Here is a 21,205-nt window from a genome sequence, read left to right as displayed (position 1 = left end):
CTTGCCGGAATTCTCTCAGAAAAATATTGTTCAAGTAAAGTGATATATCTTATATGTGATTATACCTTATAATATATTATATATATTAATATAATAGATCATATTATAAAACTTAAAATGACCAGAGCTCCCATATATAATATATATAATAGTTTTTATACGAAGTTTTATAATTCCTAAAAATACTGTTTCAAACTAGTTCTATATAAGATGTCAGCTTGTTAAACATACTGTACTAAAGGATTACCAAAACCAAACTCACTGCCATCGAGTAGTTTCCAACTTACAGCACTCCCATTGGATTTCCATTAGGTGCTCTGGTAGCATAGTGCCTAAGGCATTAGACTGCTAATCAGAAGGCTGGTGGTTCAAACCCACCAACCACTCCTCGGAAGGAAGGTTGGACAATCTACTTTGATAGAGATACCACCTTGGAAACCCAAGGAGTCATTATGAGTCAGAACCGACTTGAAGGCAGTGAGTTTTGTTTTTTTTTAAATGTAATAGTTAAGTTTTTCAAGTAACACTATATATATATATATATATATATATATATAAAATTAACATATTAAAAATCTTTTATGAAGGGCAAAGGCCCATTTGTTTTAAATTTAATAAATTATTGGATATTACCTTTGTTTCTTTTCAGGGACCATTATAAAACAGAATATGAAAATAAACTACGTGATGAACTGGAACAAATCAGACTGAAAACTAATCAAGAGATTGATCAACTTCGAAGTGCTTCTAAAGAAATGTATGAACGGGAAAACAGGTAAAAAAACAGTGGGATGTTTTATTTCTCTGTTTTTGGAGGTTACGGAAGTTTTATTGAAATTAAACTTTATTTCTATAAGATAATCTCCTTTTGAATACATTAAAAAAAAGTTTGACATAAATCTAAGGCTAAATATAATAGGAACATTAAAGTTTCAAAATCTTTGATAGCTGGCTTTAGAACAAGGTTTATAAGACTTTAGGCTTCTTTACTTTGGTATTCCCACTATCTCTTTATTACTATGTCATTTTGCCTTTTACCTCAGTTAAGATTGACAGTAAAGATGAAAAGGAAAAAAGGCCTGGAAATCTACTTCTGAAGAATTAGCCATTGAAAACCTATGGGACACAGTTCTAGTCTGACACATATGTGGTCACCATGAATTGGAATCTACTCAATGGCAGCTGGTTGTTAAGAGATAAGAGTGCTTCTTCCGGTTGCATGCCAGTGATTTTTCCTGGAAACTCTTAAAACTGGAAGAGTAATTTGAAATGTTACATATCCTCAGTGGCTCTGAAAGAAGTCATATTTGATGATTCTGATGAAAGATCTTTTTAATTCAAGCAGTTTTTAGATCAGTATATGTTAGGTTAGTGATTGGTAGTATTAGAGGAAATAAATGCTACTTATTACAATAGTAATTATTTTTATATCATTATAATTCATGTAGTTTTTGAAAGTTTATATTTTAAATGGAGAAATTATTTTGAATTTGACTTAATAGTCACTGTTACAAATGTAGGATATTTTGATTGTTGTCAGTGATACTTTAAATTAAACTTAAATAATCTATAATTAACACAGTAACATATCAGTTCTACTAGAAGTATATCAAACCAAAACCAAACTCACTGCCATTGAGTCAGATCTGACTCATAGCGACCCCTTCTTGGGTTTGCAAGGCAGTATCACTACCAAAATAGATTGCCTAACCTTCCTTCTGAGGAGTGGGTTTGAACTGCCAGCCTCTGGTTAGCAGTCAAATGCTTTAGGCACTAAGAGTATAGTAGTAGAAAATTTTGAGAGTCCACTCTTCTGTAGTTCCAGAGGAAAAAGCTGCTGTATTAATATAATAATAATAAATTGACCACTACTGGAGGAATATGTAAGAGCTACATATATAGAATTATCCATGAGGTAGTAAATTAGCATAGCTTTTTAAAAAATTACTGTTAAATTGTTATTTTAATACAGCACATAGGGATTTTTATGATAATGCTGAAATCCTTTTAAGCAGTATGATTTTCTTCATGGATTTCTTTTGTGAAAATTTGTTTATAGTGATGAGAGTAGATATACAATGTGACAAGCTTTTTAGTTTATAGGCTTAGTGTAACACATTATTAAATTAATGAGTTAATCATTACTTTTGTCATAAATTTAGCATTCATGCATACATTTTTATCTACTTTGATTATTTTTAAGTCTGAATCAAAAGTATATGATCAAGGAAATTAACATAGCTTGCAATCACTGAATATTCACTTGTGCAGTTAACAAATATTTAGTGACTTTGTCTTCTGCCAGCATTGTTATTTCTCTTTTTTGAGCTATAAAAAGGTTTTGATGTAGTCATAATTTAGGGTTATATTTACAATGAATATGTCAAAGAACTTTATAATATAAAAACTCTTAAGTGATTATTAAGTACCATACTACCAGTAGACAGACTAAATATATACTTAGGGCACTGGCAAAGTAGGGATAGTAGATTTATGTGTTTTTTTAAATATGTATTTTATATATATAACATTAAAAAAAAGAATAAAAATTTTTATCTTGGGAAAAATAAAAAACATTTTTGTGTTTCCTTACACAAAGTTTAAGTCATTTTTGATTCATGGAGATGCAGTGCGTGTCAGAGTAGAACTGTGCCCCATCGAGTTTTCAGTGATTGGTTTTTTTAGAAGTAATTGTAGACCTTTCTTCCGGGATGTCTCTGGGTGGACTAGAATTGCCAACCTTTTGATTAGTAGCCTTGCACATTAACCATTTGTACCCCCAGGAACAACTCCATCTGCGGCATAGTTGAAATTATTTTTGTTTTGCAAATAAGTATGGTTAGTCCCATAGTTCCGTGCTGCTGTGAATTACATGGGCTGTTATTAAAGTTTATGTAATTTCTCTTAAGGTTCTCTAGAAAACAGAGCCAGTGAGATATATACATAGTGAGACACTGACTTAAAAGAATTGGCTAATGTGATTGTGGGGCTGGTAGGTCCAAAATCCATAGATCAGACAATAAGCTAGTGACTCATGTAATCTCACATCCCAGTCTCTGTAGGCCAGGGAACTGAAGAGTATGTGTGACAGTTATTCCAAAAAATCTGTTTGTAATCTAGAGGCAGAACCCTAAAGAAATTTAGGAAATAGATTGATTGACTATATTACAATGTGGAAGGTAATTGTATTACCTTACATTACAAGTAAGATTACATTAAGGAAAATAATCTGCTCTCCCCAAGGCCAACTGATTTAATCATATATAGCTACTCCATAACAGCAACCACATTAGTGTCTGGCCAAACAATCAGGAATCATAGCCTAGCCAAGTTGACATGCAATACCAGCCATCACAAGATTATTTTTATGGTCAAACAAACAAACTCACTGCCATCAATTTGATTCGACTCATAGTGACCCTTCCTTGTGTTTCCAAGGTGGTATCACTACAGAGGTAGATTGCCCCATCTTCCTTCTGAGGAGTGGCCGGTGAGTTTGAACCACCAGCCTTCTGGTTAGCAGTCAGATACCTTAGGCACTAAGCCACCTGCATGATTATTTATAAACAATTCACATTGTAATTACAACTTTGGTGTGTAATCATTTTGAGAACTTTCCAAGTTTTTAGTTTTGTTGTCTTAAAAACAAAATTCTTGAAAATGCATCCCATGGTAACAAATTTAGATATATTAACCCCTGCTTTCTAAGGTTTTTTGATTTATTCTCTAAGGTAAGGAGCTCTGGTGGTGTAGTGGATGAGGCCATTTGGTTGCTAATCAGAGGGTTAGCTGTTCAAACCCACTAGCCACACTGCAGAAAGAAGATGGAACAATCTATTGCAGTAAAGATTTACAGTCTCAGGTACCCAATGGGGGTCGCTATGAGTCAGAACCAACTTAATGGTAATGAGTTTGGTTTTTGGTTTGAGTATTTTCTAAAGTGGTTAGTGGAGGTAGGTGAGTAAAGCTAGTGGAGAAACTGTAAGAGTCATTTCTGGAAGCAAGGAAACTGAAAGTGGATGTCCTTGTCTCTAGTGTTGTTCTAGTGCCATATTTATATCAAAATGAATACAGCCTAACCTGGAAATTCCTGGAATTAGGGCTACTGCCCTAGAATCCCCAGCTGGCCTCAGAACCCAGAATTGACCCACAGGGTATTTGAGCTAGAATGAACAATTGCCACCAGGTGGTGCCAAATTGCAACCTGGGCTAGGATAGATTTGAATTGCACTGGGACATCTAGGTAGGTAGTTAGTTGTACAGGCTTGCTTTGATCATTTTATTGACTTAGTATTTTATATGACTGAATATTTTTGGATTGCACTTCCCTTGTTTAGTCATGATTAACTAGTGGCTAGAGATTGTGTGTCACTAGTCAGATGAAAATTAATTGCAAACTATTTCTTTTTACATTTTATAACTTAAAATGGTTAAGGATATATTTTTAGTATTCCTTGTTATAAAACATGAAATTCAGAACAGATTTAAGCATTAAGTATTTTTGTGTCTGAGGAAATTCATTATTTGTTAAAGACTTAGATACGTGATTGTGCCAATTTGTATTTTATCAAAGTGAGGTATTAAAATATGGGCTAAAATGAAATGGACAAATCACTTAAACTTGCATGTTGGTACTTAGTCCCCAACCTCTCCACTCTAGGTAGATATATTTTAGGAATAAGTTAAACAATAAGATTAGAGAAATATATTTTATCTTTACTTAGCTTTCTAGACATTGGAAGATGTTAAAAGAGTGTTTTTTATTTTTTTCTTCTTAGATGTGGGAAAAAAAAGATGGAATTTATGCCATCTAATGCATCTAATGTTGGTATCTACCCCTGTAGTCATACAAGTAGTTTAAGAAGTTAAGGGGTTGAAGGAACGGTGAGAAAGTAGAACATAAAAAAGACTTAAGAAAAGGCAGAGATAAGCAGGGGTATTTAGGTATATCAGAAATACTATAGTTGGAATTAAAACGTATGTTTTGACTCAGACTGTGAGTTAGACTTTTTGTCTTTTTCTATGTTTTGTAGAGACTTTAAAATGCCAATTGAACTCCTGGGTAATAATGAGTGAAATTCACACCAGTGGTGAGATTTGTTATGTAAATAACTTCTTACTTAGTAGGAATTATATGACTGAAATATTATGGCCCCTCCTTCACATTTGGAAGAAAGGCATTATTTGATGAGTGTCATTTTATTATCAAAGAGATTTAGATTAAAAGACTAAATAAGTCCAACTCTATCACTTTTTACCTGTGTGGATAAGTTACTTAATATCCCTGAAATTTAATTTCCTATTTTATAAAAAGAGCTAATAATAATACATCACAGGATGGATGGCTGTGATAATATATAAGAAAATTATAAACTGTAAAATTACGGGTCAATCTACTTCCATGGTGATACTACCTCGGAAACCCCTAGGAGGGGTCGCTGTGAATTGGGTCCTACTCAACGGCACATAACAACAATAACAACAACAAAATTATATATTTATAGTAATTAGTTTCATATCTTTGCCTATTGTAGTACTTAATGAAAATTATTTTATCCTTTACATTGACAATTTAAGTGAAATGACCTTTCTATCAGAGTTAATTCATAAAATTGTAGAATTGTTTATTATCATTGCAAGGCATTATTATGAAATATACAGTTATTTTTATGTGTGTATATAGCATTTAACCTTTTTTCTTGTTTACCTCATGTAATACATAGAAGGGTTTCATATTTATTCCTAAATCTCTGTATATAATGGCTAATTTATTTGTTCTTTAATTAGTACTCTGAGATGATAAACTCAGCTGGTTATTTAAGGTTTCACAACAGTAAAACTACATTTATCTGAGGTAGTCTCACTATTGTAAACACAGAAAAGTTCTATCCTCATAGTGATACTGTGAAAAGGATAAGAATGTACTTGTTAGAGATACTCATTATACTCTTGCTGCTGAACAAAACATGGACATTCAGATTTTAAATACCTTTACAGTTGTTTAAAATGGGGTAGGCAGTAGGGAAAAGGAGATGATTAAAATAGATGCTTTTAAGTATAACAGTTAGTATTTCTTTAGTGACTTTATTTTTCTACCACATCAATAAAAAATCATCTTGATAGCAATTTATCATGTTCAAAAAGCACTCAAGAGGAAACTTTAATAACAGAAACTTGAAATTCATGTAGAATCTTAGAGTCATCTTAAACAGCTTTGAGTATTGAATTTAAGTTTTATTTTTAAAGGATAGTTGAGTATGTGTAATGCATTCCAGTGAGTGAATTAGAACTATTTTACAGAGCTTCCATTAGTCATTTTAAAAGTGCATGTCTTATTAGTGCTTAAAAAACAAGTCAAACTTCATTTATTGATATCTTACCAGATATCTGTATAATTTTTTATGTTATTTTATGGAACACTTAAGAATATCCTATTTTGTCTTTTCAGTTAGAATATTCTGAATGTGTATGGCTTTGGATAACTCAGTATCTTAACTTCTCAAATAATTAGTGCAATGAAAACTTTTGTCAACGAATGTTTATAGCTAGCTATATTCTTTTATTAACTATATATAATTATAAATTAAATCACCATCTGTAGGTGATTACCACATGTGTTTGCTGTTTAATTAATATTATTTAAATATTTTAAGGTATATAAGGTAGTCCAGATAGGAATTAAAGTGACTTCAGCTGATGTAAGAATTTAGGTTTGTCTGCCTGTGTAGTTCATAAAATGATAGGGAAGGCTGGTAGAGTGGAATGGAGTCAGATTATAAAAGCAGAGGTTGGGGAGGTTTTATAGAAGGAGAGTTCCATGACATATTCATTTCTTAATAACTGCTGCTGTAATGTGGAGTGGGTTATAGTTGAAGAGGGCCTGGAGGCAGTGAGATTGATTAGGAGGCTATTGCAAAAGCTTACATGAAAGTGACAAGTGAGAGAGAAAGAGGTGATGTTACAGAATATTTACATAGTAGAATTGGCAATACTTGATGATTAACAGGAAATGGATATCAGGAATGACTCCACCTTTTGTAGTTTGGTAGTCTGTGGGAGGTGGATGATAAGGCATGGCAATTAACTCAAGGTAGCAGACAAGATAGAAAGTAAGATAACAATTTCTGAGCTTTTACAGATCTACCAAGCTCAAAAGTCCTTGCCTAAAATCATGTTCTGTAATGTGTCCCAGCTTTATTCCCTCTGCCCTCAGGATGCCAGAGGGGCCTTAAGCTGCTGAAGCCCCACCAGCACTCTTCTCCTTTTTCTCAGTGTGCTATTATGCATCTGATTATTTTATTTTTCACTGTGAAACGTGTTGGGAAGCCTTGCTCTAATTATCATTCTCTGAATTAACACTTCATATTTTTTGTTTAGATTTTCATACTTAAATAACATACTAACAAGCTACTCTTTATTGGTTTCCTAATATGCATCAAAGGTTAGCTCTGCTGGCATAGTGCCTGAGCATTTTACTGCTAACCAGAAGGCTGGCAGTTCAAACCCACCAACCACTCCTTGGAAGGAAGACTGGGCAATATTCTTCCATAGAGATACTGCCTTGGAAACCCAAGGAGAGGTCGCTGTGAGTCGGAATCGACTCGACAGCAGTGAGTTTGGGTTTTTTTTTTTTGTGCTCTACATAAATTGTGGTGGAAATTAAATGAGACGTTTTATGAGGCTGTACGTTCTTCATTTTACAGAAGAGGAAATAGAGAGGGTGTGATTTGCTTAGATACAAATGTTTTAACCAGTAAAATTAGATAACTTAGAGTTTGCAGAACAATGCAAACTTTTATTTTCTGCTCCACGCTATGATAATTGATACATATTTCTTGTCAAAACTGTAATTTTGGTGATAATTTATTTAGAAGAGAAAGTCTGTCTTTTAAAAGAGGTTCCAAACCCTTTCTACACTTGAAGGCTAAGTAGGGATTATTGTTATTGTTAGGTAGTACCATTAAGTAGGTTCCAACTCACAGCGACCCTACGTGCAATAGAACAAAAGACTCCCCACTCCTCACAATCATTGCAGTGCTTGAGCCCATCATTGCAACTGCTGTGTCAGTCCATCTTGTGGAGGGTTTTCCCCTTTTTTGCTGACCACTTTACCAAGCATGATATTCTTTGCCAGGGACTGGTCCCTTCTAACAACATGACCAAAGTAAGTGACATCAAGTCTGGCCATTCTTGCTTCCAAGGAGCATTCTAATTATACTTCCTCCAAAACGGATTTGTTCTTCTTCTAGCAGACCATGGTACATTCATTGTTTGTCTCCAATACCACAATTCAAATGCATCAATTCATCTGCAGTTTTCTTTTTTTATTTTCCAGCTCTCACATGCATATGATGCTATTGAAAATACTATGGCTTGGGTCAGGCACACCTTAGTCTTCAAAGTGATGTCTTTGCTCTTTAACATCTTAAAGATGTCTTTTGCAACAAATTTGCCCAGTGTGATACGTCATTTGATTTCTTGACTGCTACTTCCTAGGGTATTGATTGTGGTTCTAGGTAAAATGAAATCTTTGACAGCGTTAGTCTTTTCTCCCTTTATCATGATGTTACTTATTGGTTCATTTGTGAGGATTTTTTTTTTTTTTTTTTTTATGGTTAGGGGTAATCCATATTGAAGGTTGTCCTCATTGATTATCATCAGTAAGTGCTTCAAGTACTCTTCCCTTTAGCAAGGTTGTGTCATCTGCATATCACAGGTTGTAAATGAATCTTCCTCTAATCCTGATGCTGTGTTCTTCTTTATATAGTCCAGCTTCTTGGATTATTTCCTCAGCATACAGACTGAATAAATATGTTGAAAGGATACAGACTTCATGCACACCTTTCCTGATTTTAAACCATGCTCTGATTCGTTTCCTGATATTAAACATGCAGGCTTGTTCGAGCAACAGCCTCCTCCTGGTCAATGTACAAGTTCCTTATGAGCACAATTAAGTGTTCTGGAATTCCCATTCTTTGCAATGTTATCCGTAATTTGTTATGATCCACATAGTCAAATGCCTTTGCATAGTCAATAAAACACAGGTAAACATTTTTCTGGTATTCTTTGCTTTCAGCCAAGATCCATCTGACATCAGCAGTGATATTCTTTGTTCCATGTCCTCTTCTGAATTTGGCTTGAATTTCTGGCATTTCCCTTTCAATATACTGCTTCAACTGTTTTGGGATTATCTTCAGCAAAATTTTACTTCCATGTGGTATTAACGATATTGTTTTATAATTTCTAAATTCTTTGAATTACTTTTCTTTGCAGTGGGCACAAATATGGATCTCTTCCACTCTGTTGGCCAAGTGGCTGTCTTCCAAATTTTTTGGCATAAATGAATGAGCACTTCCAGCACTGCATCCACTTGCTGAAACACTTGATTTGTTATTCCATTAACTCCTGGAGCCTTGGTTTTCACCAATTCCTTCAGTACAACTTGGACTTCTTCTTTCAGTGCCATCAGTTCTTGATCATATGCTACCTCTTAAAATGGTTGAATGTTAACCAGTTCTTTCTGCTTCAGTGACTCTGTGTATTCCTTCCATCTTCTTTTGATGCTTCCTGCATTGTTCAATATTTTGCCCACAGAATCCTTCAATATTACAACTCAAAGCTTGAAGTATTTTTCATTTCTTTCAGCTTGAGAAGTGTTGAGTGTATTCTTCCCTTTTGGTTTTCTAACTTCAGGTCTTTGCACTTTTCGTTGTCTTCTTGAGTTGCCCTTTGAAGTCTTCTGTTCAACTCATTTTCTTCATCATTTCTTCCATTCACTTTATTTTCTGTCCATTCAAGAGCTAGTTTCAGGGTCCTTTCTTACATCAATTTTGGTTTTCTTTTTTCTGTCTTTTGAATGAATGACGTTTTACTTTCTTCATGTATGATGTCCTCCACACCTGTTTGGTCCTCAGTCATTGGTGTTTATTGTGTCAGATATTTTACAGATGGTCTCTAAATTCAGGTAGGATATTCTCAAGGTCATATATTGGCTCTTCTTGACTTGCTTTAATTTTCTTCAGCTTCAACTTAAACTTATCATATGAGTGATTTATGGTCTGTTCCATAGTCAGCCCCTGGCTTTACTCTGACTGATGATATTGAGCTTCTCCATCGTCTTTTTCCACAGATGTAGTCAGTTTGATTCCCTTGTATTCCATCAGGCAAAGTCCATGTGTATAATCACTGTTTATGTTTTTCAAAAAAGGTATTAATAACAAATAAGTTGTTCATCTTGCAAAATTCCATCATGTGATCTCCAGCATCATTTCTTTCACCATGGCCATATTTTCCAACTGATGCCTCTTTGTTTCCAACTTTTGCTTTCCATTCATCATTAATTATCAATATATCTTGGTTTCATGTTTTGTCAATTTCAGACTGCAGAAGTTGGTAAAAATCTTCAATTTCTTCATCTTTGACTTTAGTGGTTGGTGTGTAAATATGAATAATAGTATTAACTGGTCTTCTTTGTAGTTGTATATATCACTGCAGCATTGTACTTAAGCATGTATCTTGAAATATTCTTTGTGATGATGAATGTAACACCATTCCTATTCAATTTGTAATTCCTGGCATTCCACTGCCATCAAGTCAGATCCAACTCATAGCGACGCCTCCTTGGGTTTCTGAGGCAGTGTCGCTACGGAAGTAGATTGACCAACCTTCCTTCCGAGGAGTGGCTGGTGAACCTCCAGCCTTCTGGTTAGCAGTGAAATGCCTTAGGTACCATGTCACCAGAGTTCCTAATGAAGTGCTCAACATGGGGCATGAACCCACGACCCTGAGATTAAGAGTCTCATGCTCTACTGACTGAGCTAGCTGGGCCATTTCTGGAATAGTAGACCATATATGATTGTGTGTTTCAAAATGGCCAGTAGTAGTTCATTTCAGCTCACTAATGCCTAGGATGTTGATCTTTATGTGGCCCATATCATTTCTGACAACTTCTGATTTTCTTAGATTCGTGTTTCATAAATTCTACGCTCAGGTTATTAATGGATGTTTGCAGCTGTTTCTTCTTATTTTGAGTCATACTACAGCAGCAATTGAAGGTTCTGAAAGCTGCACTCCATCCGTGTTATTAAAATCAACTATACTTTGAGGAGGCAGCCCTTCCCAGTCATATTTTGAATGCCTTCCAATCAGAGGGGCTCATCTTCTGGCACTGTATCAGTGTTTCCATGCTGTTCATAAGGTTTTTCAGTGGCTAGATTTTTCAGAAGACCTGCCCACATCCTTCTTCTTAGTCTGTTTTAGTCTGGATGCTCTGCTGAAACTTGTCCACAATGGATGAACCTGCTGGTATTTTAAATACTGGTGGCATAAGTTCCAGCAGCACAGCAACATGCAAGCCACCACAGTACAACAAACTGACAGACAAGGGATCATTAGAAGTCTATAAAAGCACTTATAATTTTGTTTGTTAGTAAAGAGCCCTTTATGTTTCTCTGAGATGGTAACTGATGTTTTGAGAAAGCCTACTTTTCTGATACTACTTTTAATACAGAAACCATTTACTGGAGTGTTTGTTAGAGCCCATCTCTTCTCCTGCTGAAGGACAGAACTCCTTCTGTCCTTACAGAACGAGTAAATTGCTCGTCTCCTCATTGTTAGATTTCTCTTTCTATCAGATATTTACCAACTATGTACAAACATGTTATTCTCCACTCTTTAAAAAGCCTTTCTTGTCTTTGCTTCACTTCTAGCCCCAGTTCTTTGGTCCTCTTTGCAACTATGTTCCTGGAGAGAGTTTTATATACTCACTTTTCACTCCCATTTTTAAATTTGAGCTTTTTTCCCCCACATGCATCCTTCCTTGCTGTCTGCTCTTACTTAGCCCCTTGGGTAGTTCCTCATCTCCTTGACATCTTTTGCAAGTGTCTACCTTGAATGGCTAATAGGTGTCTTAAACATAACATAACCAGAAGCAAAGTTCTGTCCCACACCACATCCCAACCGTGTTCCACCTTCAGTCTTAAATATAATTAAAACTCTGTGCTTCCACTTATTCAAACCAAAAGCCTTAAAGTCATCTTCACCCTCTTCTCTCTTTTTCATATTCTGTATCCTATTCATCAGCAAATTCTTTTGATTGTATCTTCAAAATTTTTTTATGACTTCTTACCATCTCACAAGTACTCCTTTAGTCCAAGCCACCATTATCTCTTGCATCAATTACTGCCATAGCCTCTTAAGTGGCCCCCCAGCTTCCTTTCTGGCCCTCTTCAGTTTATTTGCAGCACACTTCCTGTTAAACGGTAAATCAAATTGGATCATTCCTTTGCTCAGATTTTCCAGAGGCTCTCCATCTCACTTATAAAAATTTAAATGATTATATGAATGGCCCAAGACACCGCAGTATTTGTACTTAGTTACCGCATCCCTCCTTTTTACTACTCTGTCCTGTCCACTGGCTTTCTTTTAACTGTTAGCCATGCTCCCACTTCAGGGCCTTTATATTTCCAATTCCCACTGCTTAATCTTCCCATTCTGGATACCCTTAGAGCCATGTTTCCATACTGTCTTCAAATGTCGTCTGCTCTGTGAGTTCTTGACTGACACCCCATTTAAAATTGTGAAACCCTCCTTCCCCTCACTCCCTAGCTCCTTCCCTGCTTTTTTTTCCTCCAAAACATTACTAACATACTCCGTATTTTATTCATGTTTTTATTGTTTCTTCCCTACTAGAAGGTAATCTCCATGAGAGTAGGGATTTTCATCTGTTATTCAGCGTTAAGTTGCTCATGCATAGTAAGTGGTCAGTAAGTATTTATTGAATGAAAGAATGAATTGGGATGATTTTTTAGAAATCAGGTGGCTATTGGTTTATGATAAAATGGATTTGATCAGGACAGAACATGGTAATTGGTGTATAGTAGTTACTCGGTTTACTATTCCCCAGATTCACCTAGTTTTATTTTGATATACCAAAACCAAAAAAATCAAACTCACTGCCATTGAATCAGATAGTTACCCCTCAAGTTTCCAAGGCGGTATCACTACAGAAGTATATTGCCCAACCTTCCTTCCGAGCAGTGGCTGGGGGTTTGAACTGCCAGCTTTCTGGTTAGCAATCAAGTGCCGTAGGCACAATGTCACCAGAGCTCCTTATTTTGATACATTACATTTTATTCTGTCACCTACTTTTAAACCTGAACATTTGAATAAATTTTTAGTGAGTATTTTGCATTTGGGAGCTTTATTTCTTTTTTTCTTCATTATTTGGGTTAAATCATTATCTACTTTATGCCTCAATTTTCACATCTATTATTTGAAGAAAAAAAAATCTACTTGAGTACCAGCTTAAACAAAAGCATAGGAAAGTGTAGTATGTTTAGTCAATAGTACTCTCAAAAGATTTCTACTCTTAAAATTAATAACTTGTCCTAGGAAATTTTATTAGCATATTTTTATGCAAATAACACATGCCTTATATGGTTGTTTCCTTTTTGCAAACAGTGCTTAGTTGTGCATAGTGTGCTTTTCAGATAGCCATGCTTTTTTCACTGTTATTCTTGGTTTATTTCAAGTTCTAAGGCATTAGTGATGTTCACTCAAGCTAAGACATGCTATGCATGCCAAACTTTTCATTTGTTCCTACTAGAATTTCAAAGGCTTCCTAAGTTTTTTCTCATTCTTCTTATCACTGTTCAAGTACGAATCTGGATTAATCCTATCAGTACTGTGCAGTTTGTCTTCTAGTAGTGAAAAAACATATTTTATTTTGTACAGAAGTTTGTTGTTATGTATGTTTTCTACTGAGGATTTCAAGTTTTGGCTTGTGAGATACTTTTGGATAAACTTATGTATACTTATTATCTGCTGCCCAAATGGCACTAGATTGTATATGAAATAAATTTATTTTATTATAAAAGTGAAATCTTTTTATTCAGAGAAAAAGTTAAGAACTTAACTCTTAAGTTTCTTTTCTGTTTTTTCAATTTTTATCGCAATTTGGGTGAAAGTTTACAGAGCAAATTCATTTCCATGCAGTAGTTAATAAACATTTTGTCTCATGACATTGACTGCAGTTCTCCCCAATGTAACAGCTCTCTTCCCATTTCCTCTCCGTAGTTACCTTTGTCTTTCCCTCCCAGGCATTCCTACCCCACAAAGCTTTCTCACTGTGCAGACACTGCCTTTCTGTTCTCCCATGATTGATCACTCCAAGGAGTGTATCTACCTGATGTAAATGTTGACTTTATATGTCTTTCTGTTGTTTGGCTGGAAGCTACAGGAGTGAGTTCAGGTCTAGACCAAATGGTGGCTAGGGGCCATAGTCTAAGGGGGTCTCACCAGACTCTATCAGACAAGCAAACATGGTCTCTTTTTTTTTTTTTTTAATTATTTTGAGTTTTGTTCCACATTGTTCTCCCACTCTCTCCAGGATGCCCAGCACCAGTCCCCCTCCTCGTGGTTCACAGTGGTAGCCAGGCACCATCTAGTTTTTCTGGTCTCATGGTTGTATAGGCTAAGGATCTCATAGTCTACCAGTCCCTTGAACTAATTGTCTCCATGTATCTTTGGTTTTCTTTGTTCCTCTTTGCTCTGGAGTAGGAGAGACTCATTGTTGCATCTAGATGGCTGCTTGCAAGCTTTTAAGATCCTAGTCAAGACTTACCAAAGTAGAATGTAGAACAGTGTTTTTGTGCAGTATGTGATGCCAGTTGAGCTTGATATCCCCTTTGACTATGGTCCTGAGCCCACAGGGCTAACCACTTGTCCCTCTGGGTAGCTGGCTGTAGCCAAGACACCACCACAACCTTGCCCCTTGTCAGCTCTACTATACACCTGGACATTCTAACAGCACATACAAATACACTTATAGAAACATTGTCTGCTAACCGTTTACATGGTCATGGACACACTCCCCTCTGCCTAAACATACCTGATCGTTCAGCCTATCTACTCATCTATCCACCTATAGGTCAACTCTTGCCATCGCCGACAGTGCAGTAGTGACATTCAAAAGGATTCATCTTTGTTGTCTGTACCTCTTTATGTCTTCCTCTTCCTCAATGCCACCGTGTTGATCACTCACATTTGGTACGTTGTCCTTCCCTTCACCCAAATCAATACTTATCTCTCCCTATCCAGCAGTGTTTCCTCCCCTTCCCTCCCACCTCTAGTAAGCAACAAACAAAGTTTCCTTCCATATATAAACCTTTCCTTGGCTTTTTACAATAATGAACTAATACAATATCTGTCCTTCTGTGATTGACTTATTTTATTTTACTCAGCATAATGTCCTCCAGGTTCATCCATGTTGTGCAGTGTTTTATAGATTTTACATTATTTGTTAGTGTTGCATAGTATTACATTGTGTGTATGTACCATAGTTTGGTTATCCATTCTTCTGTTGATTGTAAATAGTGCTGCGATGAACATGGATGTGCATATATCTGTTCCTGTCTTGGCTCTCACTTCTTTCGGATACATACTTAGTAATGGGATTGCTGGATTAAATGGTATTTCTCATTCCAACTGCTTTCCACAGTGGTTGTATCATTTTACAGTCCCACCAGCAGTGTATGAGAGTCCTAGTCTCTCTACAACCTCACCAGTATTTGTTATTTTCTGTCTTGTTGAACTTTGCTGTTAGTGCTGGGGCCAGATCATATCTCATTGTTGTTTTGATTTGCATCTGTCTAATGGTTAATGATCGTGAACATTTCTTCACGTGTTTGTTGGCTTCTTGAATATCCTTTTTTGTGAATTATCTATTCATGTCTTCTGCCCATTTCTTAATTGGATTGTTTGTCTTTTTTGCTGTTGAGGTTATAGAGTTTTCTATAAATTTTAGAGATAAGTACCTTGACAGATATGTTGTTGCCAATTATTTTTTCCCAACCTATAGGTTCTCTTTTGACTCTTTTGGAGAAGTCTTTGGAAGCACATAAAAATCTAATTTTTAGAAGGTCCCATTCATTTAGTTTATCTTCAGCTGTTTATGCATTTTGCGTTACACTTGACAGTCTATTTATGCCACCATAAATGAGGGCCCTTAAATTTGTCCGTGTTTTTTCCTTGAGGAGCTTTATAGTTTTAAGTTTCACATTTAAGTGTTTGATCCATCTGGAGTTAATTTTTGTGTATGGTGTGAGATACAAATCTTGTTTCATTTTTCTGAAAATGGATATCCAGTTTTGATAGCACCATTTTTTAAAGAGACTGTCTCTTCCCCATTTAATGGAGCTCAGCCCTTTCTCAAAAATCAGCTGACCATAGGTCGATGGATCTATTCCTCGGTTCTCCATTCTATAACATTGGTCTGTGTGTCTGGCATTGTATGAATATCAGGCTGTTGTGACTACTGTGGCTGTATAGTAGGTTTTGAGATTTGGGATTGTGAGTCTTCTTCAGTAGTGCTTTGCTTATCTGAGATCTCTTTCCTTTTCATATAAAATTATTGATTGTTTTTTTTTTCATATCCTTAAACACTATTAATGGGATCTGGATTGTGATTGCATTGAATGTATAGATTGCTTTGGGTAGTACTGGGATTTTCACAGTGTTCAATCTTCCTAGCCATGAGCCCAGTGTGTTCCATTTGTGTAGATCTTTTATGGCTTCTTGAAATAATGTTTTTATAGTTTGCTTTGTATAGGCTTTTGTGTCCCTGCTAAGATTTATTCATATGTATTTTATTTTTTTGGTAGCTATTGTAAATGGGGAAGGAGCTCTGGTAGCATAATGCCTAAGGCACTTGACTGCTAACCAGAGGGCTGGCAGTTCAAACTCACCAGCCACTCCTTGGAAAGAAGGTTGGGCAATCTACTTTTGTAGTGATACCACCTCGGAAACCCAAGGAGGGGTCACTATGAGTTGGGGCCGACTCATCGGCACAGAAGAACAACAGCAACATTGTAAATGGCACTGATTTCCTTTTCATCAATCTCTTTGCTGGTGTAGAGGAATCCAACGGATTTTTGTATGTTGATCTTATATCCTGCCACTATTCTAAATTTCTCAATTAGTTCTAGTACTGTTCTTGCTGAGTCTCTTGGGTTTTCTATGTATAAGATCATATCCACAGAAAATAGGGATAGTTTGACTTCTTCCTTACCAATTTAGATGCCTTTGATTTCCCTTTCTTGCCTTATTACCCTTGCTAGGACTTCCAATACAATGTTGAATAGAAGTGGAGATAGAGGGCATCTTATCTAGTTCCTGTTCACAAGGGGAATGATTTCAGTCTCTCCATTGAGAATAATGTTGGCTATTGCTTTTGCACATATGCCCTTTATTATGTTGAGGATCCTTTCTAGTGCTATTTTTCTGAGTGTTTGTATCAGGAATGGGTGTTGTATTTTATCAAATGCCTTTTCTACATCAATTAATATGATCATGTGGTTGCTTTCCTTTCTTTTATTTAAGTGATGGATGATTGATTAGTTTTCTAATGTTGAACCATCTTTGCATACCTGGTATGAACCCCACCTGGTCATAATGTATTATTTATTGCATATTTTGTTGGAGTCTATTGGCTAGGATTTTGTTGAAAATTTTACATCTATACATATTCATGAGGGATATTGACCTGTTGTTGTTGTTGTTATGTGCCGTCAAGTCGGACCCGACTCATAGCAACCCCTCCTTGGGTTTCCAAGGCAGTATCACTACGGAAGTAGATTGCCCCATCTTCCTTCCGAGGAGTGGCTGGTGGGTTTGAACCGCCAGCCTTCTGGTTAGAGCAGTCAAGTTGCCTTAGCCACTAGCTACCAGAGCTCCCATATTGACCTGTAGTTTTCCTTTTTAGTGATGTCTTTGCCTGGTTTTGGTATCAAAGTTATACTTTCTTCATAAAATGGATTTAGGACGATTCCATTCTTTTCTGTGTTCTGGAACATATGAGTAGGAAACCATCTGAGCCAGGCTTTTTTTTGTTGGTCATTTTTTTTATGATCTGTTCAAGTTTTTCTTTTGTTATGAGTCTGTTCTGATTTTCCACTTCAGACTGTTTTATTTTAGGTAAGTAGTATGTTTCTAGAAATCTGTCCATTTCTTCCAGTTTTTAAAAATTGTTAGAGTACAGTTCTTCATAGTACCTTGATATTGTCCTTTTTATTTCAGTTGGTTCTGTTGTGACATTGCCCAATTCGCTTTTTATTTGTGTCATTTGTATTCTCTCCCTCTATTAATTTTCCAGTGGTCTGCCAATTTTATTAATCTCTCTAAAAAAAAACCAAATTCTAGTCTTGTTGATATTTTCTATTGTCTTTCTATTTTCTGTTTCATTTATTTCTGCTCAGATCTTTATTACTTCTTTTCTTCTGGTAACCGTGGGCTTTTTTTTTTTTTTTTTTTTTTTTCTCTTTTTCTAATTGTTGGAGATAATGGATTAAGGTGTTGATTTTGGCGCTTTTTTCTTTTTTGATGTGTGCATTTATTGCTATAAATTAGCCTCAGTATACTGTTTTTGCTGTCTTACAAAGCTTTTAGTATGTTGTATTTTCACTCTTGTTTGATTCAAGGAATTTTTTAATTTTGTTTTTCATTTCTTCTATCACCCAGTCATTTTTAAGGAGGTTGTTGTTCAGTTTCCGTGTGTTTACTCTTTTTCCATTGATCTTCTTACTGTTTTTAATTTTATAGCATTGTGATCTGAGAAGATGCTTTTCAGTATTTCAGTGTTTTTTAAATTTAGTAAGGCTTGCTTTGTGGCCTAGTATATTGTCTATTCTGGAGAATGTTCCATGTGCACTGGAGAAGAATGTATATTGTCCTATTGTTGGGTGAAGTGCTCTGTTGATGTCTATAAGGTCAAGTTGGTTGATTGTATTGTTCAGTTCTTCTGTGTCTTTTTTTGAGTTTCTGTCCAGTTTTTCTATCTTTGATTGAAAGTGGTGTATTAAAGTCTCCTGCTATGATGTGGAATCATTTATTTGTCTTTTCAATTCTATAAAAATCTGATTTATGTATTTTGGGGCTCTTTCATTGGGTGCATAGATATTTATTATTGTTATATCTTCATGTTCAATCAATCCTTTAATCATTATACAATGTCCTTCCTTGTGTCTTATGGTGTTTTTTGCCTTAGAGTCAGTTTTATCAGAAATTAATATCACCTCTCCTGCTCTTTTTTGATTGCCATTTTCTTGACAAACCTTTTACCAACTTTTGATTTTTAGTCAATTTTTTATTTGTCTCTAAAGTGGGTCTCTTGTAGACAGCATATTGATGAGTCATGTTTTCTTACACAGTCTGCAACTCTCTGTTTCTTGAGTGGTGCATTTAATCCATTGACATTCAGTGTAATTAGCAACATCTATGAATTTGTTGCTGTCATTTTGTTATGTGTTTTTTCATGGTGTCCCTGGTTTCTTTGTTCCATATAATTTTCTTTGCTGAGCTGATTTTGTTTATGAATTGTGTTATCATTCCCTTTGTTGCTATTGTTTTAGTATTTATTAAATATTTCTGCTTGTCCTCTTTTTTATTTTGATGTGAAGGTTTATCATTTTTCTTTAAGGTTACCCTGTGATTTACAATTTTATTCCCAAGTTTAGAACAGTCTGTTTATCTTATAATTGTCTTAACTTCCTTACCATTTAGAAGTTCTGTAACTACACTGTTGTTTCCCTCTTTTTGGTTTACTGTTGTCCTCAATTGCCAGTTGATGTATCTTGTTCCCTGTTTACAATCTTGAAAGCTTATTTTACTTTGGATAGGTACTTCCATAACTGTTTGGTTTCTGGGTTATTTCATCATGTGTGTTAATGGTTGTCATTGTTTGCTGTTGTTGGTTCTCTGTCCAAAGGACTCCCTTAACCACCTCTTGTACGGTTGGTCTGGTTTTAACAAATTTTCTTAATTTCTGCTTGTCTGGAAATGTCCTAACTTCAACAGCATATTTGAGGGACAGTTTTGCTTTGTATATAATTCTTCGTTGAAAATTATTTTCTTTCAGGGTTTTATATATACCATCCCATTGCCTTGTCCCCTGCATGGTTTCTGCTGAGGAATTAGAGCTTAGTCTTATTGGTTGTCCTTTGTAGGTAACTTTTCATTTTTCCTGTTCTGCTTTCAGGATTCTTTCTTTGTCCATGGTTTGATGAGTATGATGATGGTATGTCTTGGTGATTTTCTGTTGGGGTCTATCCTATTGGTTTTCGTTGGACTTCTTGAATAAATGTATTCTTGTCTTTTATCATCTCAGGGAAATTCTCTTCCGACAAATCTTTGACAGTTTTCTCTGTGGTTATTTCTCTCTTCCTGTTCCAGAATTCTAATTATATGCAGGTTATTCTTCTTGATGATATCCCACAAGAACCGTAGGGTTTCTTCATTTTGTTTTGATCTTTTTTCTGACTGATCTGTTTTCAAAGAAGTATTGAGGTATTTCTATTCAGTCTCTCTAATTATGTCTTCCATTGAATCAGTTCTACACCTTTGCCCATTCAATGTCTTATCTATTTCTGAAAATTTAGTATTAATCTTCTGGATTTCTGTGTGTGGATTTTGTATCATTTCTAATTTTTCATTTATTTTGTCATTTTGTTCTTGTATTGTTTTCTGAAATTGTTCTAGTGTTTTGTCTCTGTTATCCTTAATTTTGTTCATGTTTTTGTTGATCTGTCTCTCAGTGTATTGATGGTACATAAATATAATTCTTTTGAATTCCTTATCAGGGAGTTCCAATGCTGCTTCTCCCTCAGGGGTGTGTTCTGGGTCTGTACCCTAGTCCCTTGTTTCTACTACTTTATCTTGTTTCTTTGTGTAGACTGTGATAAACTGTTTTCTTTGAGATATTGATATTGTATTTAATTAGTGATTCACCCAAGATTGGAGTGATTCATCCAAGATTTTTGTTTTCTTTGGATGTATCTGAGTAAGCAGGGTACTGTGCTCCTCTGTTCACTAGTTGGAAGCATTTATGAACTCAGCACCTGCCTCCTGGTGGTTGTGATAGAGAATGAGAATGGCTGCCTAGATCTCTGTCAGTTGTTTGTGAAAAGCAGTTAAGGGTTAGTCAGGCTCATATTGGCTGTAATGTATCATTTTCTAGTTGGTGAAGAAGCAAGGGGTGGCCCTCACTCTGGTGAGTGGGGCTGCAGGAGGTGCAGGTGTGCTTGGGTCATTTGGGCGTGGTTGCTTTCTCCCACTCAGGTGGACAAAAGCAACAATCAAAAAAACCACCACAAAAGTAAAAATGAGGACAAAAATGAGACACTACATAAACTCAGAAGAGCAATCACCAAAA

At 35.6% G+C, this 21,205-nt stretch overlaps 1 protein-coding gene and 1 non-coding gene across 2 annotated transcripts in view; one reads left to right on the top strand and one right to left on the bottom strand.

The window, feature by feature from the left end:
- Window positions 1–21,205, top strand: part of PIBF1 (progesterone immunomodulatory binding factor 1) — a 529,275-nt gene that overhangs the window by 86,748 nt on the left and 421,322 nt on the right. The window contains exon 8 of the mRNA XM_007948312.2: window positions 650–775. Coding sequence (XP_007946503.1) covers window positions 650–775 — 126 coding nt within the window. The remainder of the gene's footprint in view (window positions 1–649; window positions 776–21,205) is intronic.
- TRNAK-CUU lies at window positions 10,755–10,827 on the bottom strand. The gene has a single exon. It is a non-coding gene; the product is annotated as a tRNA-Lys (tRNA).

This window comes from Orycteropus afer, unplaced genomic scaffold (genome assembly GCF_000298275.1).
Source record: "Orycteropus afer afer isolate SDZICR_OR568_19922 unplaced genomic scaffold, OryAfe1.0 scaffold00212, whole genome shotgun sequence".
In the NCBI taxonomy this organism is placed as follows: Eukaryota; Metazoa; Chordata; class Mammalia; order Tubulidentata; family Orycteropodidae; genus Orycteropus; species Orycteropus afer.
This window is presented reverse-complemented; position numbering and strand designations above follow the sequence as displayed.